Here is a 25399-nt window from a genome sequence, read left to right as displayed (position 1 = left end):
TGTTTGCATATCCGGATGTCCTGAACAGTTTTGGGAGTAGGGAATCTCGGCAGGTGAGTGCGCAGGCGTTGAAGCCGAACTCCTCGATTCAATGGTCATGCTAATGTAACTGCATGTGGAGCTAATTTCAGCTATACTTGCGGCTTTGGGGCAAACCGAAGTGCTTCAGAACCATGTAAGCCCAGTAAGGATGCAAGCTTTCCTCATTACACTATTTTTGAGGCATTCAAGTTTTAGGGTGAACAATATTGGACTCATTAAAATCCATTTGCTGAACTAGATGAAAACAGTCAATTTTTATATTTACTTAAAATACTAAAACAATGCAATATTAAGTCGTATAGGACTGGCTTGATAACAAAAGATTCACTGTGGATCTATACCATTATACCATTTTAAAATCTACACTTTATCACAGGACCATTTGAATGAAAGTCAACACATATTTGAATCTGCTTTAACATGTAATTCAGTTTGTTTCAAATATTCGTTGAAAAACAACAAAAACAAAAAAAAGAAATATAATGACTTCTATAATTCAACCGGACTCTTTTGTTCCGCAGGCTCAGGGCATTGACGCAGCCATACCAATATGGTTTAAGATAGACTGGAGCCCGGAGATAGAGCAGGGCATTTACAAGGACTGGGGAACTTACTACTGCCGCCGCCGCCGGGAGAATCTTGGCATGCACTACTTTGACAAAGCCCTCAAGCTCGGCCCTGCAGATTTCATTACTCTATATCGCCGAAGTCAGAGCAAACGCAAGAATTCCCTGGCGGAAAGTGCTTTACAGGACTGTTTGGAAGCAAAGCGTGTGTTTTTCTCTTTTCTCTTCAAAACTTAAATTGCTAGTTTGGTTTCTTTAACAGGACTGTTGAAAAATTTGCAGCGTAATGACGCGCCTATCAATTTGGAAGTATGCGATGCACTCTATGATATGAACCGGTTCGAAAGTGCCAAAGCCGAGCTTCACGATAATGCCCGTTTGTTTACTGGTAATAAATCGAAAATGTTTGAGCAGCGTCTTGAAGTGGTATGACTGCTTTCGATTACATTATGGGGATTTCGTCCTGATTTCTAATAATTGCATAGGTTGACGGAAATATTGAGGATGCCTGCGGTCCATCGATGACTCAATTTATATCTGAAAATGAGAAACTTATAATACACATAACGGAGTTACTGAACAAGCACAAGGAAGATGATAGACCGCTTTGGAAAATATTGAAGGAGCAGGAGAAGTGCGATGTGCAGAGCATTCCGGAAATTGAAGTGTGTATAAAGAGTGAATTAAAATTTTGGGTTCAACTGTAATATGTATCCATTACTAGGAAGAAATGCTTTCTCCTCTTGAAATCGCGAGGCGAAGTCGTGCATTTAATGTGTGTAACCAAATGTTCATTGATAGGTCATGGCTCGATGTGGTATTTCTAAAGCACGTTCGAAAGTAATCCTATTTTGGTCACTAAATATTGTCCATTTTCAATTCACCTACTTATTTTAGGAATCCCAATTTGCTTTTGGATCAATGCAAAAAGAGCACTGAGTACTTACAGCCCCTAACTCTAAAGAAATATGATGAGATCAAAAACTTTTTGGTGGGTAACATGTATAGTTTATATAGTTTCTAATTTACTTATCACAGAAAATGTTGGAGGCTCGCAGTCCAATGTACAACATCCGATACCAAAAGTTCACTAACAAGAAACTAATGGAAAAATTTCGACAAGAATATCTTTACCGAGTTCAGTACCAAACGAGTCGAAATATGAAAGCTGCTCTGCGAAGTATTCGATATCTTCGAAAAACAAAAAATTTAAGCGTAAGATTTTATAAAGTTTATTAGTTTTAAAAAATGTATCAACTCTCAAATGTCTCATAACTAAGTTCAGTGGAAATTGGTTCAAGTTATTTTGTAAAGTGTTATTAAAAATAACTCGTACGACATGACTATGGTGAGCATATTTTGACCTACTCGGAAAGGTAAAAAGCCTACTGATTTTGTTTTCCACTTATAGAAACTGCTGTAAATGTAAAAAAATACTACAAGTAATTTTAAATTTTTTAGCAATTTAGGAGGAGAATTTTTGATTTTACATATATTTTGGTTATATTTTTGTCTTGTTATTTGGTTATATTTTCTATTAGGTGGCTAGAGAAATGTTCCTGTAATTTGTTTAAGAGTATATAATTATTAGTTTTTTTCAAGTTTATTGGAGTAAGTTTCGGGAGTTTTTCTGAATTTGTATACTAGGAAGGGTAGGGCTAAATAATTTTATATTTTTGCGTTAACCTTCCCATTTTTTAGAAAACAATTTAAAAATATAAGGACACATTTTCTCGTTTTAAGTTCACGGAAACGCTTTTTGGATTTAAGATCAAAAACATTTTCTTGACTTAAAAAGAAATATAAATTATAATGCTGATTTTCTAAAATGTTGGTTTAATTTTATTTTGATTGTAGTATGAAGATAATTGAAAAACAATGCTGATGCTCATAGGCCCAGCTCTGATAAGCATATGAATTACAAGCGGCTTGTATTGATGTTTAACGTTCTCATAAAACATAAGTGATACTTTTTTATATAGTTCAAAATATTATGCAGTCCATTTTATTAAAGTTCAAATTATTATTCTGTTTAGAAACTGACAAGTTACGTGGAGGAAGTAATGGGAGACTATGTGGTGAAAAAAACCAACAGGATTATGCCCTGGAAATTCGAATTTCTGAACGAAGTATACAATACTTTGGCGTTGGCTTACGTAGATCAGTATACGGTTCCGAAGAACTTTCGATTTGCGGAGAAGAACGCACTGCTTCGATTACTTCGCTTTCCCATGGAGAAATCTTTGGAGGCTAAGCCATTCGTATTTGGGGATCGTACTACTCATCAGGACACGGCATCCGTAGATCCTGCTATGTCAAAATCGCGGTAATACGTTTATTTTTAGTTCATACGTTTTTATAATAAGGTTACCTTAACTTTTAGTCAAACAGTAAACCGCTTCGAGCGCCGTATGGTTTTTGCAAAGTACTCGATTGAGAAGGCATACATACTTCATCAAATTGCAAGTACGCATCTTCAATCACATAGATTTGACGAATGCTGCTTTAGTGCCCGAAAGTCGATTGAAGGTTTGAATTTTTTACCGGCTTACTAATACATTTTCTGAACTATGTATAACTTTTTTACAGAGGCCTACAACTGCAATAGCTTTATTTGGCAGTTTCTCAGCTACCTACTTATAATTAAAGCAAATGCTGCCCTCCACAAAGTAGAACGGACCAGTGAAGCCCTAGCTAAGGCAGCTAGTATAGCCATCAAACTGAAAGAAAAGGATATCAACCATTTTGTAAATGCCTGTATAAGCTGCAACGAGGAGGAATTTATCGTCAAGAAGCAAAGTGTTTTTACAAATAGCCGGCGTGACAGTGAAAAATCAGTGCGCAGTACCCTGTCCATGCGCCAAAGCGATTACTAATCTTTTGTATAAAATCGTTTTATATTACAAAAATATTGAATAATAAATTCTCAGTGTAATTGGTGTAATGAAAGAGTAAGTTTATTTTCACAAGGATTATTTGACTTGGGAAGTTCACTACCTTCATCTTACCTTTTTAACCGGTTTACTTAAATCAACCCCGTAATTTGTAATCTTTTACAAATGAAAATATATACAAACTTACATACATCAGGCATTTTATACCAGGGATCGGTAACGGTTATAATTATACCCGTTACTTGTAGATTAAAAGGGTATTCTAGATTAGTCGGAAAGTATGTAACAGGTAGAAGAAAGCTTTTCTGACCCCATAAAGTATATATGTTCTTGGTCACGATCACTAGCCATGTCCGTCTGTCTGTCCGTCCGGATGAACGCTGAGATCTCGGAAACTATATGAGCTACGCTATTGAGATTTGGCATGCAGATTCCCGAGCATCTTACGCAGCGCAAGTTTGTTTCAGCAGAGTGCCACGCCCACAAGCCGCCCAAAACTGTGGCTCCTACAGTTTTGATGCTAGGTTTGGGCGGTTTGTGACCGTTAGAGTGGGCGTGGCATACTCGCGTAACAAACTTGCGTTGCGTAAAAGGCTACGGAATCTAAATCTGAGAATTCAATTCTCTAGTATCTTGTATACCCTTTTACTCTACGAGTAACGGGTATAACACGTCGGATATTTTCTTAATTTTTAAAATGTGTCAAAAATCATTTAAGAACTATATTTGTAAAAATCAAAATATAAATCATTTCGCTGCAGCTCTTTTAGTTACGAAACTTGATTTTTTTTAATTTAAATTGATTTTTAGTTTTTTTTACAACTTCAAATGTGAAAACAAAACAAGAAAGGAAGTTAACTTCGGCAAGCCGAAGTTTGTATACCCTTGCAGTTATAAGAAATAATCAATGTTAGTAACACCATGTTTAATTTTAAGGATTGTTGCTAGCTTCAGTGATATTTGGGTAAAATTAAATTCGTAATGCTTAAAAGTTAAAATATTCTGTATCCCAGAGTAGTAAAAAAATACGATCAAGACCAACACAGCACAATTCTTTTTAAAATAATTATTTAATTAATTGTCTGACCGTTTCTTTAACAGCTATATATTGGAGTCGTCTGATTTTTATTAAATTTAATTTGAAATTCTTAAAAATACACAAAAAGTTAATCCCAATAGTATAAGATAATATGTCAAAAAACACCGAAGCTATGATTTGTTTAATATTATTTTCCCACCAATTTTCCGATCGTTCCTATGGCAGCTATATGATATAGTCGTCAGATTTGATAAAATGAAATTCCAAACTCAGAACTAATTAAAGAATGTTATTTCCAAGCGTATTAAAAACACCAAAGATATAATTTTTTAAAGTCTTTTTTCCGATTATTCCTATGGGAGCTATAAGATATAGTGGTCCGATCCGGCTGGTTCCGACTTATAAGACTTTTGGGAAAGTTTCAGCTCGATAGTTTTAAAACTGAGAGACTAGTTTGCGTAAAAATGGACGGACAGTTGGACAGACGGACATGGCTAGATCGACTCGTCTAGTGATGCTGATCAAGAATATATATACTTTATGGGGTCGGAAACGTATCCTTCACTGCGTTGCAAACTTCTGACTGAAATCATAATACCGTCTGCAAGGGTATAACAACATTTTTGGTATGAAGTTATATATATCATGGTAGTGGGCTTACTGCTTCACTGTAATTTTGTTTGTTTCTTATAACTCTTGTTACAGTTCCTGTTTTTTATACTTACCTGTAACCTATAGAATGCCTGTAAGCACTGACAAGCAAGACAGTGTAATGCTATTAAATTGTTTTCATGTAAGATATTTTTTTATAGTCGGTTAAACATGAAACTTTGTAAAAGTCTAAGAATACTTTTTTGACGTGTTAATTTTCATATGTATGCCTCGTAGGTTGTTTAATTTTTGTAGATTCTATAACATTCATTGTTAAAGACGGTAAAATAAAAATTCTACCTTTGCTGGGGGTTTTTATTATAGAAGGCAACAGACAACAGTACCTTGCTTAAATTGATAGGCTATCAACTATAGTTACATTACGCAGATGTCTTCTCTACCAGCTTGGCCATCATTTTCTCCTCCTTAGCCTTTCGCTTGGCCTCCTTCTGCTTCCGCTTGTCCTCCTTCTCCTTTTGCTCGAGCATCTCCTTGAATCGTTCGTCCCTGGTGTCCACTTTGAAGCCGAAGTGTCGGCGTACCTCCTCCACCAGGCGTTCCTTGCGTTGTATGGCCGCCGCAGCATCCGCCTCCCGCTTGGCGACTTTCGCATGGAGATCCGCCTTCCACTGTTTCAGCTTCTCCATCTTCTTCGCAATGTCTTCCTCGCGAGCTGTAATCTTCTCCAACTCCTCGGCCTTATGTGCGCGATTCTTCTCCAACATTTTTAGGAGTGTTTCAAGTTGCATAACCTGCCTGCCGTCTTTCTCTCCACGGGAATCAAAGCAGATCTTGGGATTCACATTGCTCTGGGCGCCATAACGCCCGAAGGCCTGTCTCTGGTACTTTTCAGTCATGTGTATCCAGGAGTGCGGTTCCTGATACGGCAACTTGTTCAGGAGCACATTTTTGTGTTGTGGTTGCAGGCCGGATCTGTCCACCGCCTGTGGATAAGCTGCTTCCTCATCCTCCTCGCCGACCAAGGAAGCTGGCAATTCCGCTTTTGCAGAGCTCGAGTACTGCAGGCATGAGCGGAGGGCAGGCAGTCTGGCTGCAGTATTTATTTTGCCCAAATTCATGTTGAAATGTCTGAGGCAAAAATAGTTTATTTATTTCCAATAGAGATGCACCAAAGCCGATAGCAATGCCATTTGCCGCTATCGATTAGTTTAACAATTTCATTGGAAAAAAAAGAACGTTTACACTAGGACGGCTACACTTCGTTTTGGCGGTCCTTAGACCGATCCAACATTTCCATAATTTTTTTGAATTTTTAATAGGTAGCGCTTTAAGGTTTCCATTAGTAAATGCGTTTCCAATCAGCTGTTCTGCGTTAATGCTATTCGCCAGCGAAATACAACAATGAATTAAGAAAAAACCAGAGCAGCACATGGAGCAACATGGAAAACAAACAATTATTAGAGAAAATTATTATTGAAGAAAATGTGTAAAGATATTCTTGGAAGATTGTATTGAAGATGATATATTATAAGGTAAAGTTATATTTTTATAGTTAAAAACAGTTAAAAACTATCTGGAAATTTAATGAGATGATTATTTTGATGAACTCCAGTATCAATTTTATTTAGGCAAGGGCGGATCACTTTAATATGTTCCTTTTTTCTAATTTTCTCTCTTTTTCGATTTTGGAGAACTTATGTAAAAAAAACAGGCTTCCCAAAACTCATTAGTAGGAAAACTGGACCCGAGTCTGGACAGGCCCTAAAAAGTCATTAAAAATAGTTTTCAGGAGTCACCCTTATAATTGTATCGATATTATGTTTTTCAAACGCTATCGACACCACTTTGACGTGCAAATATGCCCTAATGCGAAACTAAAAACTAAAAAGCGCGGAATTGTATTTGAAACAATTGTTGATTGTTTAAATAAAATTATTCGCCAACTCGGGTGAAAACCTATGCCTCGTAATGGCGGGACAGCGTACCTTAAGTTACAAGCAACTGACGGGTCGCATACATTCCGTTTACTGCAAAGATTTCGTGTAAGTTCATGTCTATCAATGGCGCACTATCCAATTCTCAGAACACTGGATTTCCAATTCCATTTGCAGCTCCTACAGCGAGATAACGTTCCACCCGAAGCACTATCTTAATGTCCTGACAGGTCCGAATGGCAGTGGCAAGTCCACAATTGTGTCAGCCATTATTCTGGGCCTGGGCGGGGAACCGATTCTCCTGGATCGCTCCGCCAGCGTTGCTGACTACATACAGAGCAACAAAACCACGGCCACGATTATTGTTCGGGTTTACGGACGCGCAGCCAACACCACGGAGACCTTTCGGCGCATCATCAAGTCAAATGGCTCGTCCACCTTCTCCGTAAATGACAAGGACACCTCCAAGAAGAACTTCCTCGCGACCGTATCCTCCTACAACATACAAGTCAGTAATTTATGCCAGTTCCTCCCGCAGGATCGGGTTCAGGTAAGTTCCAGTCCTTGCATATCATAAATCGAGTGACCTAATTAATGCAAGTGGGCCGGTTTAGGACTTTTCCAAGATGAATCCTCAAGAGCTTCTTCTCAACACAATGTCTTCCGTGTGCGACGATGAACTTACCAACAGCTTCAATCTTTTGAAGCAGATGCGCACACAACAGGCAAATACTCACTCCAACCGGGAAAAAGAGAAAAGTGATCTTGCTAAAAAGCAAAAACGTTTGGAACAGTAAGTCAACAATTTCTTAATCACATAGTAAGGTTGTGTTAAAAGCAAGTGTTAGTTATTTTATATAATTGGATTTAACCGAGCAATTTATATTTCAATATATTTAATATTAGCTCTATCTATTCTTACTCTGAATAGTTTACCGTAAATATTAATTTTATAGGTTGCAAATGACCGTTGCCCAACATAAAGAACGCGAAGAAGTCAAGCAAAAGTTGCAAATATACAGCGCCAAGAAATTGTGGGTGGAGACCCTGGCTGGAGAAGCAAAAGCCGCACAGTTAAAACCCCAAGTTAAAAAGGCCAAAACTCAAAGCGACAAATTAAAGGAGCAACACAACCAACTTGTTCAGGCACAAGAGCAAATTCAGAGGACAAAGGTGTCCCTAAGAGAGGCTTGTTTGGAAAAGGTAGTGGCTAATTGTTTATTTCGCTTTCAATTATTCGACTTTCGGCTCTTTTGCAGACGCGTTTATTAGACAAAGCTGTTGCAGATCGAAATGCCATAGAAAGTCAACTAGATTCTCTAAAACAAGGGATTCGAGAAAATAAATATGAATTGGAGGTTAGTATTTCCTTTGGAAAAATCTTGCACTTATTATTAAATTGTGATAAATTCTCTTTAACAGCAAAACATTCAAAAATCATTAAGAAATGCCTCAGAAGCTGATAAAGTAAAACAGTTACTGGAAAATAAAAATTACGAGTTAGAAGACTTCTACAAAAACAGACCCCAGATTCTTTCAGAACTTGAAAGGGTTAAGGAATCATGCGCAGCGGCTCGTAGTAAAGCCATGGAACAGTATAATAGACGAAAACAACTTGAACAACAACTAAATGATGAAAAGATTCCAGAAATTACAGCCTATAAACATAAAATAGAACGACTGAGAAACGTGAAAATGCAAAAAATAGAAGTAAGTACATTATAAAATATTAAAAGAAGAGTAGGGTTAAAAAAGGATACTAAAAAAATTGCACGTTTTTTTTCAGGAAATAAGAATGAAAAATCCAAATTTGGTTAAAGCTATGAACTGGTTGGCACAAAATAAACAGCGGTATAAATTAAACGTTTATGACCCAATGATACTTGAGGTCAGTTTTCTAAACTCTCACATTTTTAAAAGACATTAAAAATAAATCTCCACCTTTAGCTGAACGTAGAAAATTATGAAGACGCCAAATATCTGGAAAACGTTGTATCGCAGCGCGATTTATTTGCCTTTGCATGCGAGGACAAGGAAGATATGTCGGACTTAATTAACGAGTTATGTGTGAAGCAAAAATTGGGAGTTAACATTATATTTTGCGCCCCAGCCGATAGGGTCATGTATAGTCCAAGTATTTCAAAAAATGATCTGCGGTAAGCAATTATAAAATGTAATATATTGATGATATACACTGTAACTTTATATTCTTTAACAGCTCCTTAGGTTTTCGTGCATATCTTGTGGAACTTGTTACCGGACCAATACCCTTAATAAACAAGCTGTGTGCCTCCTATTCAATTCATAACATTCCAATTGGTTCCGAAGCCGTGGGCAATAACACTTCATCAATTCCAAAAAACATTCGAGTTTATTTTGGCGGTGTGTATACTCCTGTTTCTTCCGTTTGTACATTCGACCTAATAGTTTACATATTATTTAATATTTTTTTAATTTTCTTTTTTAGGAAACAAGAAGTTTGTTGTGACAGCATCTCGTTATCGTTCCGATACCATTCTTACGGAGAGCACTATCCGGGGAAAAAATCAACTTATTACAGTAGACTCACAACAATTGGCTCAGGTGATGAGACAGTGTTCCGAAGCTGTGAGAGAGAGCGACAACATTAGGAACGCCATAACGAAGACCGACAACGACTTTGAACGCTTACAAGCGGTTACAAAGGATGAGCAAGATAAAAAACGAAAGCTGGATCAAAAGCTGACTCATTTTAATAATCTTAAAAGCGAAGTTGAAACTCTCAGGAGGAAGTTGGAAATCCTTCAGAAAAACGATGGTAAGTGTCGATCTCACAGTAAATTATCAGCCAATTTGACATCTTCTTTTTTAGCACTGGACGCTCTTAAAAATAATTTTAACAAAAGCTTGCAAAGAGATTTTAAAAAAATAATTGAAATAGAGATCAAATTGTGCAGTTGCTTGCAAACTGTAGAACGTCATTTGATTGAAAAGAAATTGGCCCAGACAAAGTCTTCTGTTTATATGGTGCAACACGAGAGTCAAAGTGAAGCACTCAAGGAAAGCGAGCAACTGAGTATATCAGCAACCGTAAGCAAATAATAAACAATTTAGTTAAATTATTTATAAGCTTTGTACTTGTAGAGGGACTTCCAAAAATTAATGCAGAGCTTGGAAGATCAGATCAGCGATGTTAACAAACGAAAGAGCGATATCCAGCGGCTTTGCGATGGGGAAATTCCAACCAGTACAAAATTTCCCTTTAAAAAGGAATTTAAAGATTTGGAAAACATGGATTTGCCCGGGATACTTGAAGCAATACATGACTTCCAGGCACGATTAGAGTGCATGAAAAGCGTCAACTCGGAGGTAAATTAAAAAAGTATTAGGCAAATAAATTAAATTTAAAATATCGTTTCAAACGAAACTAAGTCGAAATGCTGATTTGATATCCCATAAAGGCCAACTATTACTAACTAAACATATACCGAACTTAGTTATTGATATTTTAAAAATTTTTAGGCAATCGACAGCTATCAACAGTTGCAAAACGAAGTCAAAAGGCTGGAAGAGGGAATACAAGAGTCTGTTGACCAAGCAAAAACTATCGAGAATGAAATGTCCAATTTATACGACAAATGGGAGCCCAAACTAACTAGCTTGGTAGAAACAATTAGTACCAAATTTAGCGAGTTTATGGAGTCTATTGAATACGTTGGGGAAGTTGTTTTATCCAAAACTGATAAAGTGAGTAGCCAAGCTGTAAAATATTCCTGTTAAGTTAAAACATAAAAAAATTTAATATTTTTTAGTACGACTTCGATTCATACGGTATTCAGATAATGGTGCAGTTTAGGAGAAATGTCCAGTTGCAGCCGTTGGATAAGTTTATTCAATCTGGTGGCGAACGCGCTGTGTCAATTGCAATTTACTCTTTGTCATTGCAACACGTTACTCATGTGCCATTCAGGTATTTATGAAAGACAGCTACAACCAACATATGGTTTTAATTTTCGGACGTTTCTAGGTGCGTTGATGAAATTAATCAGGGTATGGATGCCAAAAACGAACGTCATATATTCGATTTACTCCTTAAAGAAGCCACGAAGCACGGCTCGGCACAGTATTTGTTTGTAACACCTAAGGTAAATATTTAGAACCTCATTATCTTTTGTAATATTTATTAACATTTACATTTTTATTGCAGTTGCTTCGAGACCTGAACTACAACGAACATTTATGCGTTTCAATTGTTCACAACTCAAAAACTGTTTGTGATGGTATGAAATTCCCTAAAATATAAAAAACGGGTTTTCAGAAGACTTCTAATATGAATTTGTTGTCATTTTGTCTATTTATGTTTTATTACCAAGTTAAAATAAAAGAATGCTATATTTTTTGTTAATTATACAGTTTTTACTTTCTGAGAACGGCAACAATAATTTGTATACGAAATGGGATAAGAAACTTTGAATTGGAGAGCCACCGGTTGTACTAAATTACTTTAAAATAATCGTTTCTATTCATCGAGACCACTCTTGGTGCGACTTTTTTCAAAACTGTTGACTACTTGTAACCCAACATTTTTCAGGCAAGTCAAAAGGCATTGATGCCTGACGATTTGTTTTCTCAGATTTCAATTTGGCCTCGATTTAAAACCTTACAAAAGCAACTATCTCGTTTCACTTTTTTGTGATTTTAACACTATAATTACAAGACATATTTGTCTTGAACTTGGCGGAATATAAGTCTTAAATTAAATTTACAACAACACATTAAATTTGAAACAGTCACATTGATATTAAACAGAAATTAAACCAGTTTTAACGGTAGCTATGATTATGCATTTGATACTTATTTATTACTCCATTATAACACAAAAATCATTAGAGGGTTAACAGTTGAAAAAACAAATCATGCCAACATATTTATGTATACTCCATTACATCATATATTGAATGATAAACCCGATATTACTGATCCCTCATCGGTAACTATAAAAGATCACCTTAGTTAAAGATAGCTTGTCAGTTTTTTATTAACCATTAAAGGAGTCGGGGTTTGATCGAAATACGTGTGTGCCCCCATTATGGTTGGGATTTTTTAGATCAGCAGTTATTGCTATATAGCCATATTTATAAATCTTCTACTGGCCTACTAAGTCCCAACATAATGAGAGTAAAAACCACAAAACCCAACGTCGGCGTGAACTGTAAGAAAAAACGGGAGTGACCACTGTAATTGAAAAATAGAAAGAGCAACTATAGAAAAATATAAATTTTACAGTGTACAAAATTGAGAAGTAAAAATAAATATCTGCATATTGAATTCCAAATTATTTTGTAAGTATATAAACACACAAAAATATTAATCTGCTTGATTTAATTTGAAAATATTTAAATCCATGTAGAAAATACTGTACACCAAGTCAGCCATGTGAATACATTAATATTTGAATATTTAAGGACACTATTAATATCATATTAATATCAAAGTAAAAATCACAAAAATAAAAAAAATATATGGGCATTTCCAAGGGTCGCGAATTTTTTTTTGCTATTCGATAGCATTTTGTTAGCTCTTTGCTTAGTGTAAATGATGGGGTTTATTGAGCTATAACTTTCATAATATTGGCAAAAAACATGCGGTCGCGAACGTACGCAAAATGGAAGTCGACTTCGGCTTAATCTAGAAAATTGCAAAAATCTGCGAATTGGGACGGAATATTCTAAAGCAATTTTACTTTCAAAATGGATTCATGTAGCTTTCTATTGAGTCTGTTCCCAAGGAAATATATCCATTTTTTTTTATTGAATTAAGTACCGGTCGCGAACGTACGTTTTTTCCATGTTATTTTATTAACAGTTAATTGAACATTTTTTCGCCCTCTTTGGATTTTTATCTCCTTATTAGATTGAAATAAAGAGATTTGGTAGAAAAATTGAAAACAAATCATATATTTTCCTTGCGAAATAATTAATTGTAATAATGCCTTTAAAAGTAGCTAAAAAAGAAAAAAAAAGTATATTTTTTCAGCTTTCAGTGAAATTTCTTCAACAAAAAAATGAAATATGCAACGTTCCACTGTATTATGAAAATATGGCCATTTATTTGTGAAAATACGCAAAAATAAGATGATTATGAAGATTTTTTTTCCTGGTTGACCATTTGACGGACTTGCCCATATGTAAATTAAATATACTAGTTTAAATGTACTACCATTTTTATCAGTGTACTTTCAAAAGTATAATAATTATTTTAGAGTTTTTCTTACTCCCCATTACATAAGGTTGTAGTTGTAAATCTTTTAAAAGTGAAAAAACTAGTATCATTTTTATAATTTAAAACTATTACAACAAGAAATATAATAGAATAAAGAGGGTTGGAAAAATGCCAGTCGATAGATATAAGGAAAATATTTTATTTATTTATTGTACTCTGTTGCCAAAAGTTTAAAACTTAAGGTACAGGGAGGAATCGGCCATAGTTGCTAAGACTTTCGGCAGGACTATATTTTTATATTTGTGTTAAAATTTAAATTCTAAGGGCTAGACAGCTAGCTTTTACAGTTCTTGTATTCCTTAACGAATACAATATACTTTTTTATCTACGTGTAACGGAATAATTGTCGAGGATCCAGTTGGTAAGAACTGGTTCATTTAGGGAAAAAGGAGTACCCCAAACTAGATGTGATTTATTTTAGTATATTTCTGCCAAGCCCTTAGGTATATTTGCGTCGAGCGGTCACACTAGCGCAACCTCATAAAACTGACAAATTAAAATTAAAATTAACAATTTTCTAGGAAAAGATGAATTTAAGGGCGGAATTCGTGCTTTGTTTTTTGCTGGGCGTCGTGGCTAGCAGTTGGGTAAGTACAAAACCACTACTGTTGAACAGACCACTTCATATTATGTTTGTTTAGGGCTTCTTGGAGCATGACAGCTGGATTACGGTGGAGCTCCAGCACTCGCTGGCAGCCAACTCGGATAGCTTTTCCTTCCGCGGTAACGTGACTATTCCCAGTCTGAACTCGGGATTGGCCAATGTCGAGCAACCAGCCTTGAGCAGAGCCGACCTGGACATGTTGAAGGTAATTGAGGTTTTGGGTGGCATGCAGATGGAAACAGCCGGCAAGGAAGAGCCCGGCCTTTTCCACTCGCAACGTGAAATATGTACATACATATCTGGGGCTAGCTAGCTGTGCGAGCCAGCTTATTTGTTCATTAGCTTCAGGTTCGCTCTATTACAAAAAATTAATTTAACCTACTTATTTTGGTATGTACGTCTGTATCAAATGATACCTCCGGCCTTTCCCCCTCCCACCGTGAAATTAAGGTCTATCTAGCTGTGTATGCTAACTTATTAGTTTTTTAACTTCAGGTTAGCTTTATTTAAAAAGGCATCTCCGATTGACGTTGTTAATATATCATGAAAAGTTTCGAAAAACTTAATTTTATCTATTTATTATGTTGTATCTGTATCAAGATTTTAAATAGTACCGCAAAGCCCTCTTAAATATGATGGTTACTTACCTCTTGGAACAACTCAAAAGCGGTAGTCTTTAACCAGGTTTGAAAAACATAGTGTTGCCAGTATTACCCAGAAAAAATTGGGGGTTTGACTAGCCTTCTAGTGAAGTATTTTTAGAAATAATCAAACAACCATTTTTTTTCCAATTTCTCTTTTTACTTCCCTATAAAGCAACTGGCCTTGCAAAATGAGTTCTACCGCTTAAAGGCCACGGTGGTTTACTCAAATGGCGCCAAGGCGCAATTCATCACTTCCAACAAGGCCTGTCGCCTGCTGCAAGCGCAACTAAATGATGTACTTTGGGTGTCGCTTGATCCCTCCGGATACGTTACCGGCATCACTGTTTCGCAGGACACGGCTCCCGCCACAGTCGAGTGCACCGACGAAGACGTGAACAAGTTGGTTGAATCGCAATTCAGCACCGATGTCCTGATCCGCCATGCTGAATTGGCTCCCGTGCCGGATACCGCTGGCTTCATTCAGAAAGTGGAGCGGGAACGTGAAGCCAGGGAGCGCGGTGAAGTTCGCGACAACAGGGGTTTCTTCGCCAAATACGTAAGTGCAATTAGTACACCATAATTCCTTACCATAATTCCTAATCTTCTGAATTTTAGTGGATGTACATCGTGCCGGTGGTTCTGTTGGTTTTCATTTCGGGAGCCACCAACCAGGACGGAGCGAAATAGGGCAATCTGTATTAATTTGGTGTACACTTTTCTTTGTTAGCATTTCCTAATTACATTTCCTAGGCAATTCTGGATTTACCAAGTCATAGCAATTAAAGAGTATGTAAAATAAATAAAATATTGATACAACATTTTAGAGTCAATATTTTTGATTTTGTTTTTGAACGGTGTATATATTTTTAACGGAACAGAATCCTATTTATAAAATCTGCAAAACGCTTTTTTGTACCTGTAAAATACTTTTCGACGAATATAATTTACCCAATTACTCTACGAATAACAAGTACAACAACGAGCCTGTCATTTCTTAGAAATTATTTTTCAATTAATTTTTTGATCGTTCCTATGGCCTCTACAAGAAATAGTCATCTGGATTTAAGTAAATGTAGTTTGGAAGAACAGTCGTCCAGAAAAGAAAAGAATGCGAATAAAAACAACGAAGCTACAATTTTAGTTTGTTTTTTCGGTCATTCCTATGGGAACTATAAGATATAGTAGTCCATTAAATATACTACCTGAAATAGAAGGAAGACTTTTGAGAAAGATTCATTTCGATATATTTTAAAATTGTAAACAACTCTGTAAGCAATTTAAACACTATTAAATTATAACAAATTTTAACGATTTTTTAGAAATCACAACCAAATTCTGGGTTGTCTACAAAGCAGAGGGAACTATAATTTCAGTCAGTTACATTTCCTGCCCTTTTTTTATATTATACAAAGGTGTCACAGAAACTGTCGACGGTTGTGAGGACGGTTGGTTTAAAAACAAACCAACCAAAACAGAATCCAAAAAGTTTCGGAGTAAATTTGGTCTAATTTAAGGAACATTTTTTCAAAGCCTACTATTTGGTTGGTTTTAATTCGTTTTATTTTTGGATCGGTTTCTTTGACACCGATATTTGCTTTTCGGGGGAATTTGGGTTGAAAGAGATAAATAGATAGATTGATGATAGAAATGCAATCCAGTGTCTATTGCCTTTAAGTGAGACTCCTTCAGTTTTGGTAGACTTTAGCAAACGTTTTATGTCGGCAAATTGTGGTTTCAAATACGTTCTGTATGGAGTCACCAAATGGATGAAATCCATTAATTTTAATTTTTTTTAGTTTTTTTTTTTAATTTTTTAAATAAAATAAAATAAATATAATTTGTGGTGGATCTATGAGTCGGTGGAAAAAGGATATTTTAAAAATGGTAGGTAAACTCTATAGGAGTGACAGCCTGACAAAAATTACTTTGCTCACAAATTTAAAAAGATTTCAGAAATATAAGGGAGTAAGGTTTCGAGTAGGACTAGGTGACGAACTCGTCAAATCTCATTTGTATGTGACGTCACGTCAAAAATTTCCAATAATTCTAGTCGATTTCTCTTATCGTGCCCACAATGTATTTACAATAACATAGTAATTTGTTCGTGAAATATTTAAAGGAGTTACTCGTAGAGTGAAAAGGGTATACTAGATTCGTCAGAAAGTATGTAACAGGTAGAAGGAAGCGTTTGCGACCCTATAAAGAATATATATTCTTGATCAGGATCACTAGCCGAGTCGATCTAGCCATGTCCGTCAGTCTGTCCGTCCGTATGAACGCTGTGATCTCGTAAACTATAAAAGCTAAAAATTTGGGACTTGACATGCAGATTTGAGAGCATCTTGCGCAGCGCACCCGAACGCACAGTAGACATACTAAAAACAAAATTTTCAATTTCAAATTTTATCAATACCTATACCTATCGACTGATCCAAAAATAGTTAGCAACGGTTCTTGGTAAGAAGTGTTTTTCTTGAGCCTTATAAAAGTGGCGCCATCATATTTTCAACAGTACCTTGTAGGGTATCGTGACAAACATTTTGTATGGTATGAAGATTTAACTTTTTTTTTGGTATTAGTTACAGCCGATAACTACAAAAACAATTATCCTTTGGGGATTTTTGTGAAAATGGAATTAAGCACCTTAATTTTGTTTAATTTAAACCCAGAACCAAAGTATACTTTTTTATGTGTACACTGTTCAGTTAAATTTGCATTCTATTATTGTACATTTTTAACCTTTCTTAAAGTAAAAATAAATAGTTTTCACATCTGCATAGAGTTTTAGTGTGTATTTATCAGTTGGTCACCTTAGCCTACAACTTTTAAAAGTGAAGAAAAAGTATTTTACTCCGCTGGAAGTTTACCATCGAACTTTTACAGGAGTATGCTCGATAGATCAACTTTCTGCTTTCAAACCTATGAAAAACATTAATTTTTGGAAAAGTGACATTTTAAAAAAAAATCATTCGTCACTATACCCTACACTCCTCTAACAAAATTTGGGCTATTAGATTTTTAAGAACACGTTTTGCATTAATGGCACCCTGTTGAAAACAAAAAACTTTTCAGCCGAGTACTGAGCGCCCACTCTAACGCCCATAAATCACTTAATTTATTAAAAAATAAATTAAGTAAGGGTCACTTTGGGCTACCCGAAATTTAATAATCTTTCATTTGAGCTTTGTAATCGGATCATTTTTATAAGCTGTAGGAGGTACATCGATTTACACAACGTAGTTTTAAGAAAACGATATTAAAAGTTTGAAAACTACTGCAGATATCGAAATGATTTTTTTTACTAGAAGTTTAAAAAACAAAATTAGACAGTAAAAAATGCGGATTTACAACGCAATTGGCTGAAATCCCCCTTCATAGATATAACATTTTTAGAACTACAGGTTTTTGCTCCGGGTTATTTTACAGTCACTAGTCACTAGTGTTTTATAGTTAAAATCAAGTTGGCCATGATTATTCATCGAGCGGTTAATCATTTGACGTAGTTGACCAAATAATCCAAAACTAAGACCATTCGCCACACACATCTACTCCGAAATACTTAACGCATGGTCTATGTGGTTTAGTTGGTCTTTACCAAGACTCTGAGGCGACGTGAGATACGTCTTTGGAAGAGGCAAATCCTGACCTCTCAATATCGTACTGTTAAGCCATGAGCCTACATTTTAAATCTCGTCCTTTCGGCTAAAAGCTGATTTGTGTAGGAAGACAAGAAGCTTTCTCCGACATTTCGAGACGCTCAAAACGCCGGGAACCTTGAATGCCGAGGATCATTATGGATTATTTAGCAGGACTTTGAAGGGAATTTTCCTGTGGGGATGCGAATACCCTCTCAATATTCTGCTCTTAAATTATCAGGACTGAAATTCTGGGTCCTAATACCATTAATACCTTCTTGAGACGGTTAAAACATCGAAAATTGTGAAAGGGGAACCAAACAGGTAAGAAATGCAGTAAAGTTTGAAAATGACCGAATAAGGAGTTTTTACGTTGTTTTGAAAAAACACCATTTATTTGGTTTATTGATATGATCGAATTGGCAATTTATTCTAGACATGTTAATCGTTAAACAAGGAAGAACGCTATAGTCGAGTACCTCGATTATCAGATACCCGTTACTCAGCTAAAGGGACCAAAGGAAAATGGAGATATGCAAGCAGCAGAGCGAGATTGAAATGCGCCACCTACCGGCGGTAGACAGATTTAAGCGTTGCGGGCGTTAAAGTGGGCGTGGCAAAGTTTTTCTTGGATCAATCGATAGGTATTGACAAGACCAATACATTTCAGTTAAAATTTTTTATCTTGCATGGAAATTGTGGGCGCCACAGGCTTGGGCGGTTTGTGGGCGTTAGAGTGGGCGTGGCAAATTCGAGTGACAAACTTGCGCTGCGCTCAAGCCTACGGAATCTAAATCTGAAATCCCATTTCTCTATCTTTGTTATTTTCCGAGATATCCGCGATCATATTTACGATTTTTTGAAGTTTGTGGGCGGTTTGTGGGCGTTCAAGTGGGCGTGGCAAACTTTTTTTTGGGTCAATCGATAGGTATTGATGAGAACAATACATTTCAGTTAAAATTTGTATTCTAGCATGAAAACTGTAGGAGCCACAGTTTTGGGCGGTTTGTGGGCGTTAGAGTGGGCGTGGCACTCTGCTGAAACAAACTTGCGCTGCGTAAGAAGCTCAGGAATCTGCACGCCAAATCTCAATAGCCTAGCTCTTATAGTTTCCAAGATCTCAGCGTTCATCCGGACGGACAGACAGACGGACAGACGGACAGACGGACAGACGGACAGACGGACATGGCTAGATCGACTCGGCTAGTGATCCTGATCAAGAATATATATACTTTATGGGGTCGGAAACGCTTCCTTCTGCCTGTTACATACTTTCCGACAAATCTAGTATACCCTTTTACTCTACGAGTAACGGGTATAAAAATCGGTTTCTTATAAAGTCACTGTCCAAAATTGCTTATTGGAATAACTTAAAGAACATTGTAAATTGCCCGGTGCAGTTTTTGAGGTAAACTTTTTTTACACGGCGGAATGTATGATGGTAGAAACTTCATCACTGATTACTGCTCCTTTTTATTTGGTTTTAAACTCATATTTGCTTACACAACAAAAACTATAAGAAAACAGTTTAGAAATGCTATGACTAAAACACATAGAAGTATAGGACTTATTCCTTTTTTTTAATTATTATAAAAAAAATGTTACAGGTGTACAAAGTGCCTATCGTACATGCAAGGAATATATGCAAATTGTGTGTACTTGGAAGAAATTAGGAATAGCAAATGAAGTCCAATGCTAGACTTCATTTGGACACATTAATCCAACTGAAAGTGTGAACCGCAATTAAATGCTTTTTATACCGCAAGTGATGGGGTATCCGTTGAGAACCGTGAATTACACGGTCGCTTAACCACGGACCACCCCGAAATTGACTTGAGTGAGATGCGTGCCGAGTGGTTGCAACACAAATTTGTAATTACAATTCCTGGCGCCTTCCCGGGGAAGGTCTGCTAGTGGAACCCCCCAACATTCGCTAAAAAACAATTTTCACGATGTTGGCCGTCCAGTGCGGTGAGGGCTACGTGACAATTTGCCGATACCCAAATTTCTCCATCGACCAGAAACGCCTTCCTTGGCGTAAAAAAACGAATCGCCCGTGGGCTTGTTTTTTCTACCCACAAGGCGAGCCAACATGTGGTAACCCATAATTTACGCCTAGGGATGTTATGATTTTGATTATATCAAAGACTTAAAGAATAGTACTTTGTAGTTATTATAATGAGACACAAGTTCACACTTTTACCGTTCAAGATTGTACGATATTTAGCATATTTAAACAAGTTTTTTTTTATCTACCATTATTCTATTTATTGATAGAAAAACTAATACACTTGGTGTTCATTTCATTTTTTGATAAGCAATATTCTACTTGCTGAAATGTGAAAATATTCTAGCACTTCTCTAGTTTTACTCTAGCAATCAATCTTTCTATTTAGTTTGAGAAAGAAAAAAGGTTTAAAAACCTTCACACTACTTTATTTTTGTTTGGAAAGGGAACCTTTTAATAATATTCTTCTCTCCAGAAGTACACATTTCAATCTGATAGCATAAAGTTAAAAAAGGTTCAATTTTTGAACAGTCGTCACACTCAATTGCTTGTCATCTAGATAATCCCAAATATTGTGACAGTAATATTGACATCGACTGTATTGTAAATTGTATTCTTTTTTATGCATCTTAATCCGTCACCCCTTTTCGCTTAAATTTAAATTACCTATTTGCCAAACAAGGCGCACTGGAGGATAACAAAACACTTTTAAATTTGAGCCCACAAATTGTCAGATCAAAAAGCAGAATCGGGAAAGAGCCATCTGTCAAAATTCTCGTCATGCCATGCAATCTGTCGCTCTTTGCATTTCTCTCGCTGGGGCAACATTAACCATGTTGAAATAAAAATGCGTCCACATGCCCGATACTCATAATTATATATGTCCTAATAAGTGCTATGTGCATATCCCGGTGCACTTGTCAAGTGTTGGCATACCAACTCAACCAAGCCGTTCATTAAAGTATACATTTTCGATGTTTAAATTAGCCACCCCCTCGGAACGGAGAGGGTTGCGGATTGGTCTGCCACTTACAATTACCTAAATTGTTCATGTTAATGTGTTACCTTTGGCCGACATTTAAACACAAAACGACCTCACCGAGGGGTGTTGTCACTCGGAGCGGTTAATAGCTCTATTACACCCCCAATTAGTTCAAACAGATACGTATTTAAATTATTTAGCTAGTTTAGGGTGCGTTAAAGATTTGAAAGGATGAGGAACTATGTAATAATGGTCCAGAACTAAGTGCTTGGACTGTGCCCACTTCAAAATCAAATCCTTTATTGCAACTTTCCCTTTTTGAAAATAGATATCGCCTGTATTGCTTAGAATTGCATATGTAGAAATAAATTTTGGTAAGCACCTTTAATTTTCTTAAAATGTATCACATCTATTAAGCTTTTTGATTAAATGTCGCCCTATATCTAAATCGTTTAACTACAAAAATCTACTCATTTAAAATGAAATTCTTTTGCTTTCCATCTCTGTCTGGAATGTCTCACAACCCAGTGAAGCATTGGTTAAATGTAAAATAAACAATCTTAGAGGACAATACGCGCATAAGAGATCTACGAGATCGGAAACGCATCTTACATAAGAATAGATGAGCAATATTTCGCCCTAGTCCGCAAGAGAACATCCTTTCTTTGAGTGAGATAAAACAGCAATAAGGACCCAAAGAATGCATTCTGTTTTGATGAAACAAATAAATGCTAATACGGCAGCGAACAAACACGGGAGTTTGAGAACAGTACTTGGGCAAACATGTACCCACGCAGATGCACTCATGGGCATTAAATTTGTAACAAGTTAGCAGCTGGCGCCAATTCACAAGCGTCGTGTCGAGTGATTAAACAATCGCATTGATACTCAGTCCCTGGCCATCCGTATCCATGCTGATTCCAATTCACACAATCCCAATTGAATTTCGGATTGACAGGTTCATAAACGGCATTGTTCGCGCTGTTTGTATTTGAATTTCATGCCCGAATACAATTGCTCTTTTCCTGCCCACACATCCAGGATATCACAAAAGGCGGGAAAGAGGCTTATTCGTCGGGTAAATATGGTCTAGTTTGCTTTGGTCATGGGAAAGCCAATTGCGGACTTATTCCGGGTGCTCTGTAGGGTGTGCGGTTCATTATCATCGAGATAATCCCATTAGAAAACGTTGCGGCAAGTGCTAGTTTAATATTCAAGCGAAACCTTCGGGGAAGGATAATAAATACATATGCACTTTGCACATGACAAAATATCCTGGCATAATAGTGCAGGCGGGTTTTGATTAGCATTTATCGGCGTTTCCCTGATGTATATAATCCTCATTTGGTTGGGGGAAAATTATGGCAATAAAAGTACTGCCTATTTGGTAACTCATATTTCGATTACGAAAAATGTATAGATTTCATAAATCTAAGATCAAAAACATTCAGCTCAAATCCCTGTTTTACTTTTAAATTCCAAAATATTTTGGGCTCTCCGATTGCGGAATAAATTCACAGGATGAACTGAATTTCAACGAGGTCTGGGACAGGGCAGTGAAAATATTGACTGAATACGCAATAAAGTAAGAGTTCAAAGGATTTGCCTTGTGGGTAAATGGATAAAAAACATAAGGTTTATATTTATGATTATTTTCTTAAAGCCTTTTAAATAAATAAAGTCCATCATGAGATTATATGCCACGTAAGTGAATGCGATTAAAATAAATTAACTCAAAGTGCCTTAAATTGGCAGATGTTTCTGGGTTTCGATGTGCTGCTGTAATATGAAAGCCGACCACAAAGCCTTGCCATGCTTTAAATATGAAAATGCCAAAAAGTACAAATTCCTCAAATGTGCGCACATAAATCTGTAAAATTTCGAATGCCCATACAAAATTCCAAATCACTTTAACTGCTGGTAATCGGCGCATAATCTTCGAAAATTTGCATGCACTCCCCACGAAAGAAGGTATTTGAGATCCTTATCGTGCACATTATTCACGTCACGTCTGAAGTATTCGAAGCATAGTAAAAATTGCCCATCAATTTCCTTCCCTGGCCACTCCCCCCGCAGCCCCGCCCCTTTTCCGAACCCCCTCCCCGTAATCGAAAGAATATTAGAATACTCGGGGTCCTGCTACTAAATTACCTCGGCGATTTGGCCGGCGATGACGGCTTGTTGTGGGAGTTGTGTCCCGATTGTCCTGGTCCCGGTCTTGGTCCCTCGGATCGTTGGGGCAATTATGGTCGGCTGGGAGCCCCGATATGTCGCACTACGGACATGCCCGCCGCCCATCAAAGGCTCGTTCGTTCCCCATCCTCGTCTCTGGCCATTTGAGCCATTGAGGCGGCTGCAAACTCCGGTCTCTCCAGGTCGTACATGATCGCCCCGGGGCAGAATGGGGCCTTACTGCAGGAGTACAGCAGTACAGGGCACAGGAGATGGGCCGCGGCACAGGCGTTGCGTCTGGCACGGGCTAGTGGCCATAATTCTCGGTACACGACCGCAGAAAAGGGCTGCTGCAGCGGCATCACCGCCGGCAGACGACCCGCCGATCGGATCGCAAAAACGTTAGGAATCTCTGACGCATACCAAGAATGTTGCACTCCATTGTCGGCCCCATAGACCGACTTCTTGGTTCTGTAATTTTACAGAAGAGATGTGATAGTTTTGATTGATGGCTAACATAACTAAAGGTTCCCTCATTTTTTAGAAACAAATTTAGGAAATGGAAAGGTATATTTTAGTCAAAAAACTCATAGTTAAAGTTAGATCTAATTTAAACAAAAGGATCACACTATTAAGAAATGGTTTTATAATATGTACACGAAAATTGTCGTAGCATCATATTTATTTAATTTAATAATATTCATTATAATAATATTAATTGATTATAAGATAACAAGTTATATTTGTATGAAGAACATATAGCTTTTAATTATATTTCATTCAAAAACGACAATAATTGCAATGAACTTAAAGGTACAGAAACGACACAACATTTAACAGCTTAAAAAAATAATATTAAAGCTTATATATTTAAAATTAACTAAATGTTTACCTTTTCGTTTTTTAAAATTTTTCTTAAATTATTAGTATTGGCAATTAATTAAAGTATTGGCAATTAATTGGAAGCATTGAATTTATAAGTTTCCACAGCATTCTTGGACAAGCTTTAGTATTATACATTTTGCAGAAGAACGGTAATGAGCTGATCATCGACTGTTGTGATATGATAAGTACGACTTCTATCGGAGGCGGCAGACCGATTCTGGCCGAGCAGCGCCCATAACGACACAGGTCGTCAAAAGCTGGTGCGGAAAGTGGAGGAGGGACGCACGCGGCTCTGCGAGATCGGAGGCGATGCCGGCTCTAAAGCTTGAGCACTGGAGCGATTGCAGATTTTGTTACGAAGGTTAATATAAAGCGGAGAACAAGGAGAGCAACCCGTGTCAAAACTGAAAGAACGAAAGACAATCATCGCTCAAAGGCGATTTTCGCACACCCTTACGTGCTGGGTCACAAAACTGAACAATCGATTGTAATAAAAAAAACATTACCTAAAACTTAAGGACTTTGCTTATCATATCATATTAAAATGATTACAAAATGCAATACTGCTACATTAAAAAATATGCAAAGACTTAGATCTAATTATAATAGACTATGTCAAAATGATTTCATGTTATATGAACAAAATCATTTTTTTCCAATCATTTGGTGAATTCGAATTGGAATAGAATTAGAATAAGGCTTAAAACTCTATGTGTAAGCCAACTTTTGGAAAGAAAATCGAAATTTTTCGCCCATCGCGTTTTAGAATCTTTAAATATACCCAATAAAGGCCCAATAGGTTTCCCTTGATCTCTCTATTTAGGTTACAGGATGGGCAGTTAGACTGAAATTGTCGTGGTGTCACAAAAAGTGACGAGCGCAATTAGTAAAACTAATTCCCCCACAAGACGATGCATATTTATGAGAGCATGTGGCTTACCGTATACCCCGCCGAATGCAGGTAACATGAACTCAGCGCAAAAGTTATGAGCACAAAATGCAAAGTCAAGCAAGCAAAATCCTATAATTAAACAATTATAGCAACTCCCACTTTTGCTCGTGGTCATTCGCTGGCCCTGGACCCTTGCGCTATGTGCGCTACTCCTCCTCTTTGCGATCAG

At 36.8% G+C, this 25399-nt stretch overlaps 4 protein-coding genes across 4 annotated transcripts; 3 read left to right on the top strand and 1 right to left on the bottom strand.

Moving 5' to 3' along the window:
- Nucleotides 1-458: 458 nt before the first annotated feature.
- On the top strand, nucleotides 459-3552 carry LOC119553881. Its single transcript, XM_037864541.1, has 9 exons — nucleotides 459-813; nucleotides 871-1034; nucleotides 1094-1273; nucleotides 1333-1448; nucleotides 1506-1599; nucleotides 1647-1823; nucleotides 2645-2934; nucleotides 2992-3137; nucleotides 3198-3552. The coding sequence occupies exons 1-9, from the start codon at nucleotides 525-527 to the stop codon at nucleotides 3482-3484; spliced, it is 1743 nt and encodes a 580-aa protein (XP_037720469.1). The 5' UTR covers nucleotides 459-524; the 3' UTR covers nucleotides 3485-3552.
- Nucleotides 3553-5458: 1906 nt separating this feature from the next.
- Nucleotides 5459-6333, bottom strand: LOC119553951 (growth arrest and DNA damage-inducible proteins-interacting protein 1). The gene has a single exon (XM_037864645.1). The coding sequence runs from the start codon at nucleotides 6269-6271 to the stop codon at nucleotides 5573-5575; it is 699 nt and encodes a 232-aa protein (XP_037720573.1). The 5' UTR covers nucleotides 6272-6333; the 3' UTR covers nucleotides 5459-5572.
- Nucleotides 6334-7002: 669 nt separating this feature from the next.
- LOC119553950 (structural maintenance of chromosomes protein 5) lies at nucleotides 7003-11471 on the top strand. Its single transcript, XM_037864644.1, has 16 exons — nucleotides 7003-7195; nucleotides 7265-7637; nucleotides 7702-7880; nucleotides 8044-8290; nucleotides 8347-8445; nucleotides 8510-8797; nucleotides 8874-8975; nucleotides 9035-9243; nucleotides 9306-9469; nucleotides 9555-9884; nucleotides 9939-10156; nucleotides 10211-10435; nucleotides 10589-10813; nucleotides 10879-11036; nucleotides 11094-11211; nucleotides 11274-11471. The coding sequence occupies exons 1-16, from the start codon at nucleotides 7122-7124 to the stop codon at nucleotides 11367-11369; spliced, it is 3105 nt and encodes a 1034-aa protein (XP_037720572.1). The 5' UTR covers nucleotides 7003-7121; the 3' UTR covers nucleotides 11370-11471.
- A 753-nt stretch (nucleotides 11472-12224) lies between these two features.
- On the top strand, nucleotides 12225-15428 carry LOC119554994 (ER membrane protein complex subunit 10). The gene is made up of 5 exons (XM_037866133.1): nucleotides 12225-12408; nucleotides 13870-13935; nucleotides 13990-14157; nucleotides 14769-15152; nucleotides 15212-15428. Exons 2-5 carry the CDS (start codon nucleotides 13876-13878, stop codon nucleotides 15281-15283), a joined length of 684 nt encoding a protein of 227 aa, XP_037722061.1. The 5' UTR covers nucleotides 12225-12408; nucleotides 13870-13875; the 3' UTR covers nucleotides 15284-15428.
- The last annotated feature ends 9971 nt before the right edge of the window (nucleotides 15429-25399 follow it).

Source organism: Drosophila subpulchrella, chromosome 3L (genome assembly GCF_014743375.2).
Source record: "Drosophila subpulchrella strain 33 F10 #4 breed RU33 chromosome 3L, RU_Dsub_v1.1 Primary Assembly, whole genome shotgun sequence".
NCBI classification, from domain to species: Eukaryota; Metazoa; Arthropoda; class Insecta; order Diptera; family Drosophilidae; genus Drosophila; species Drosophila subpulchrella.
This window is presented reverse-complemented; position numbering and strand designations above follow the sequence as displayed.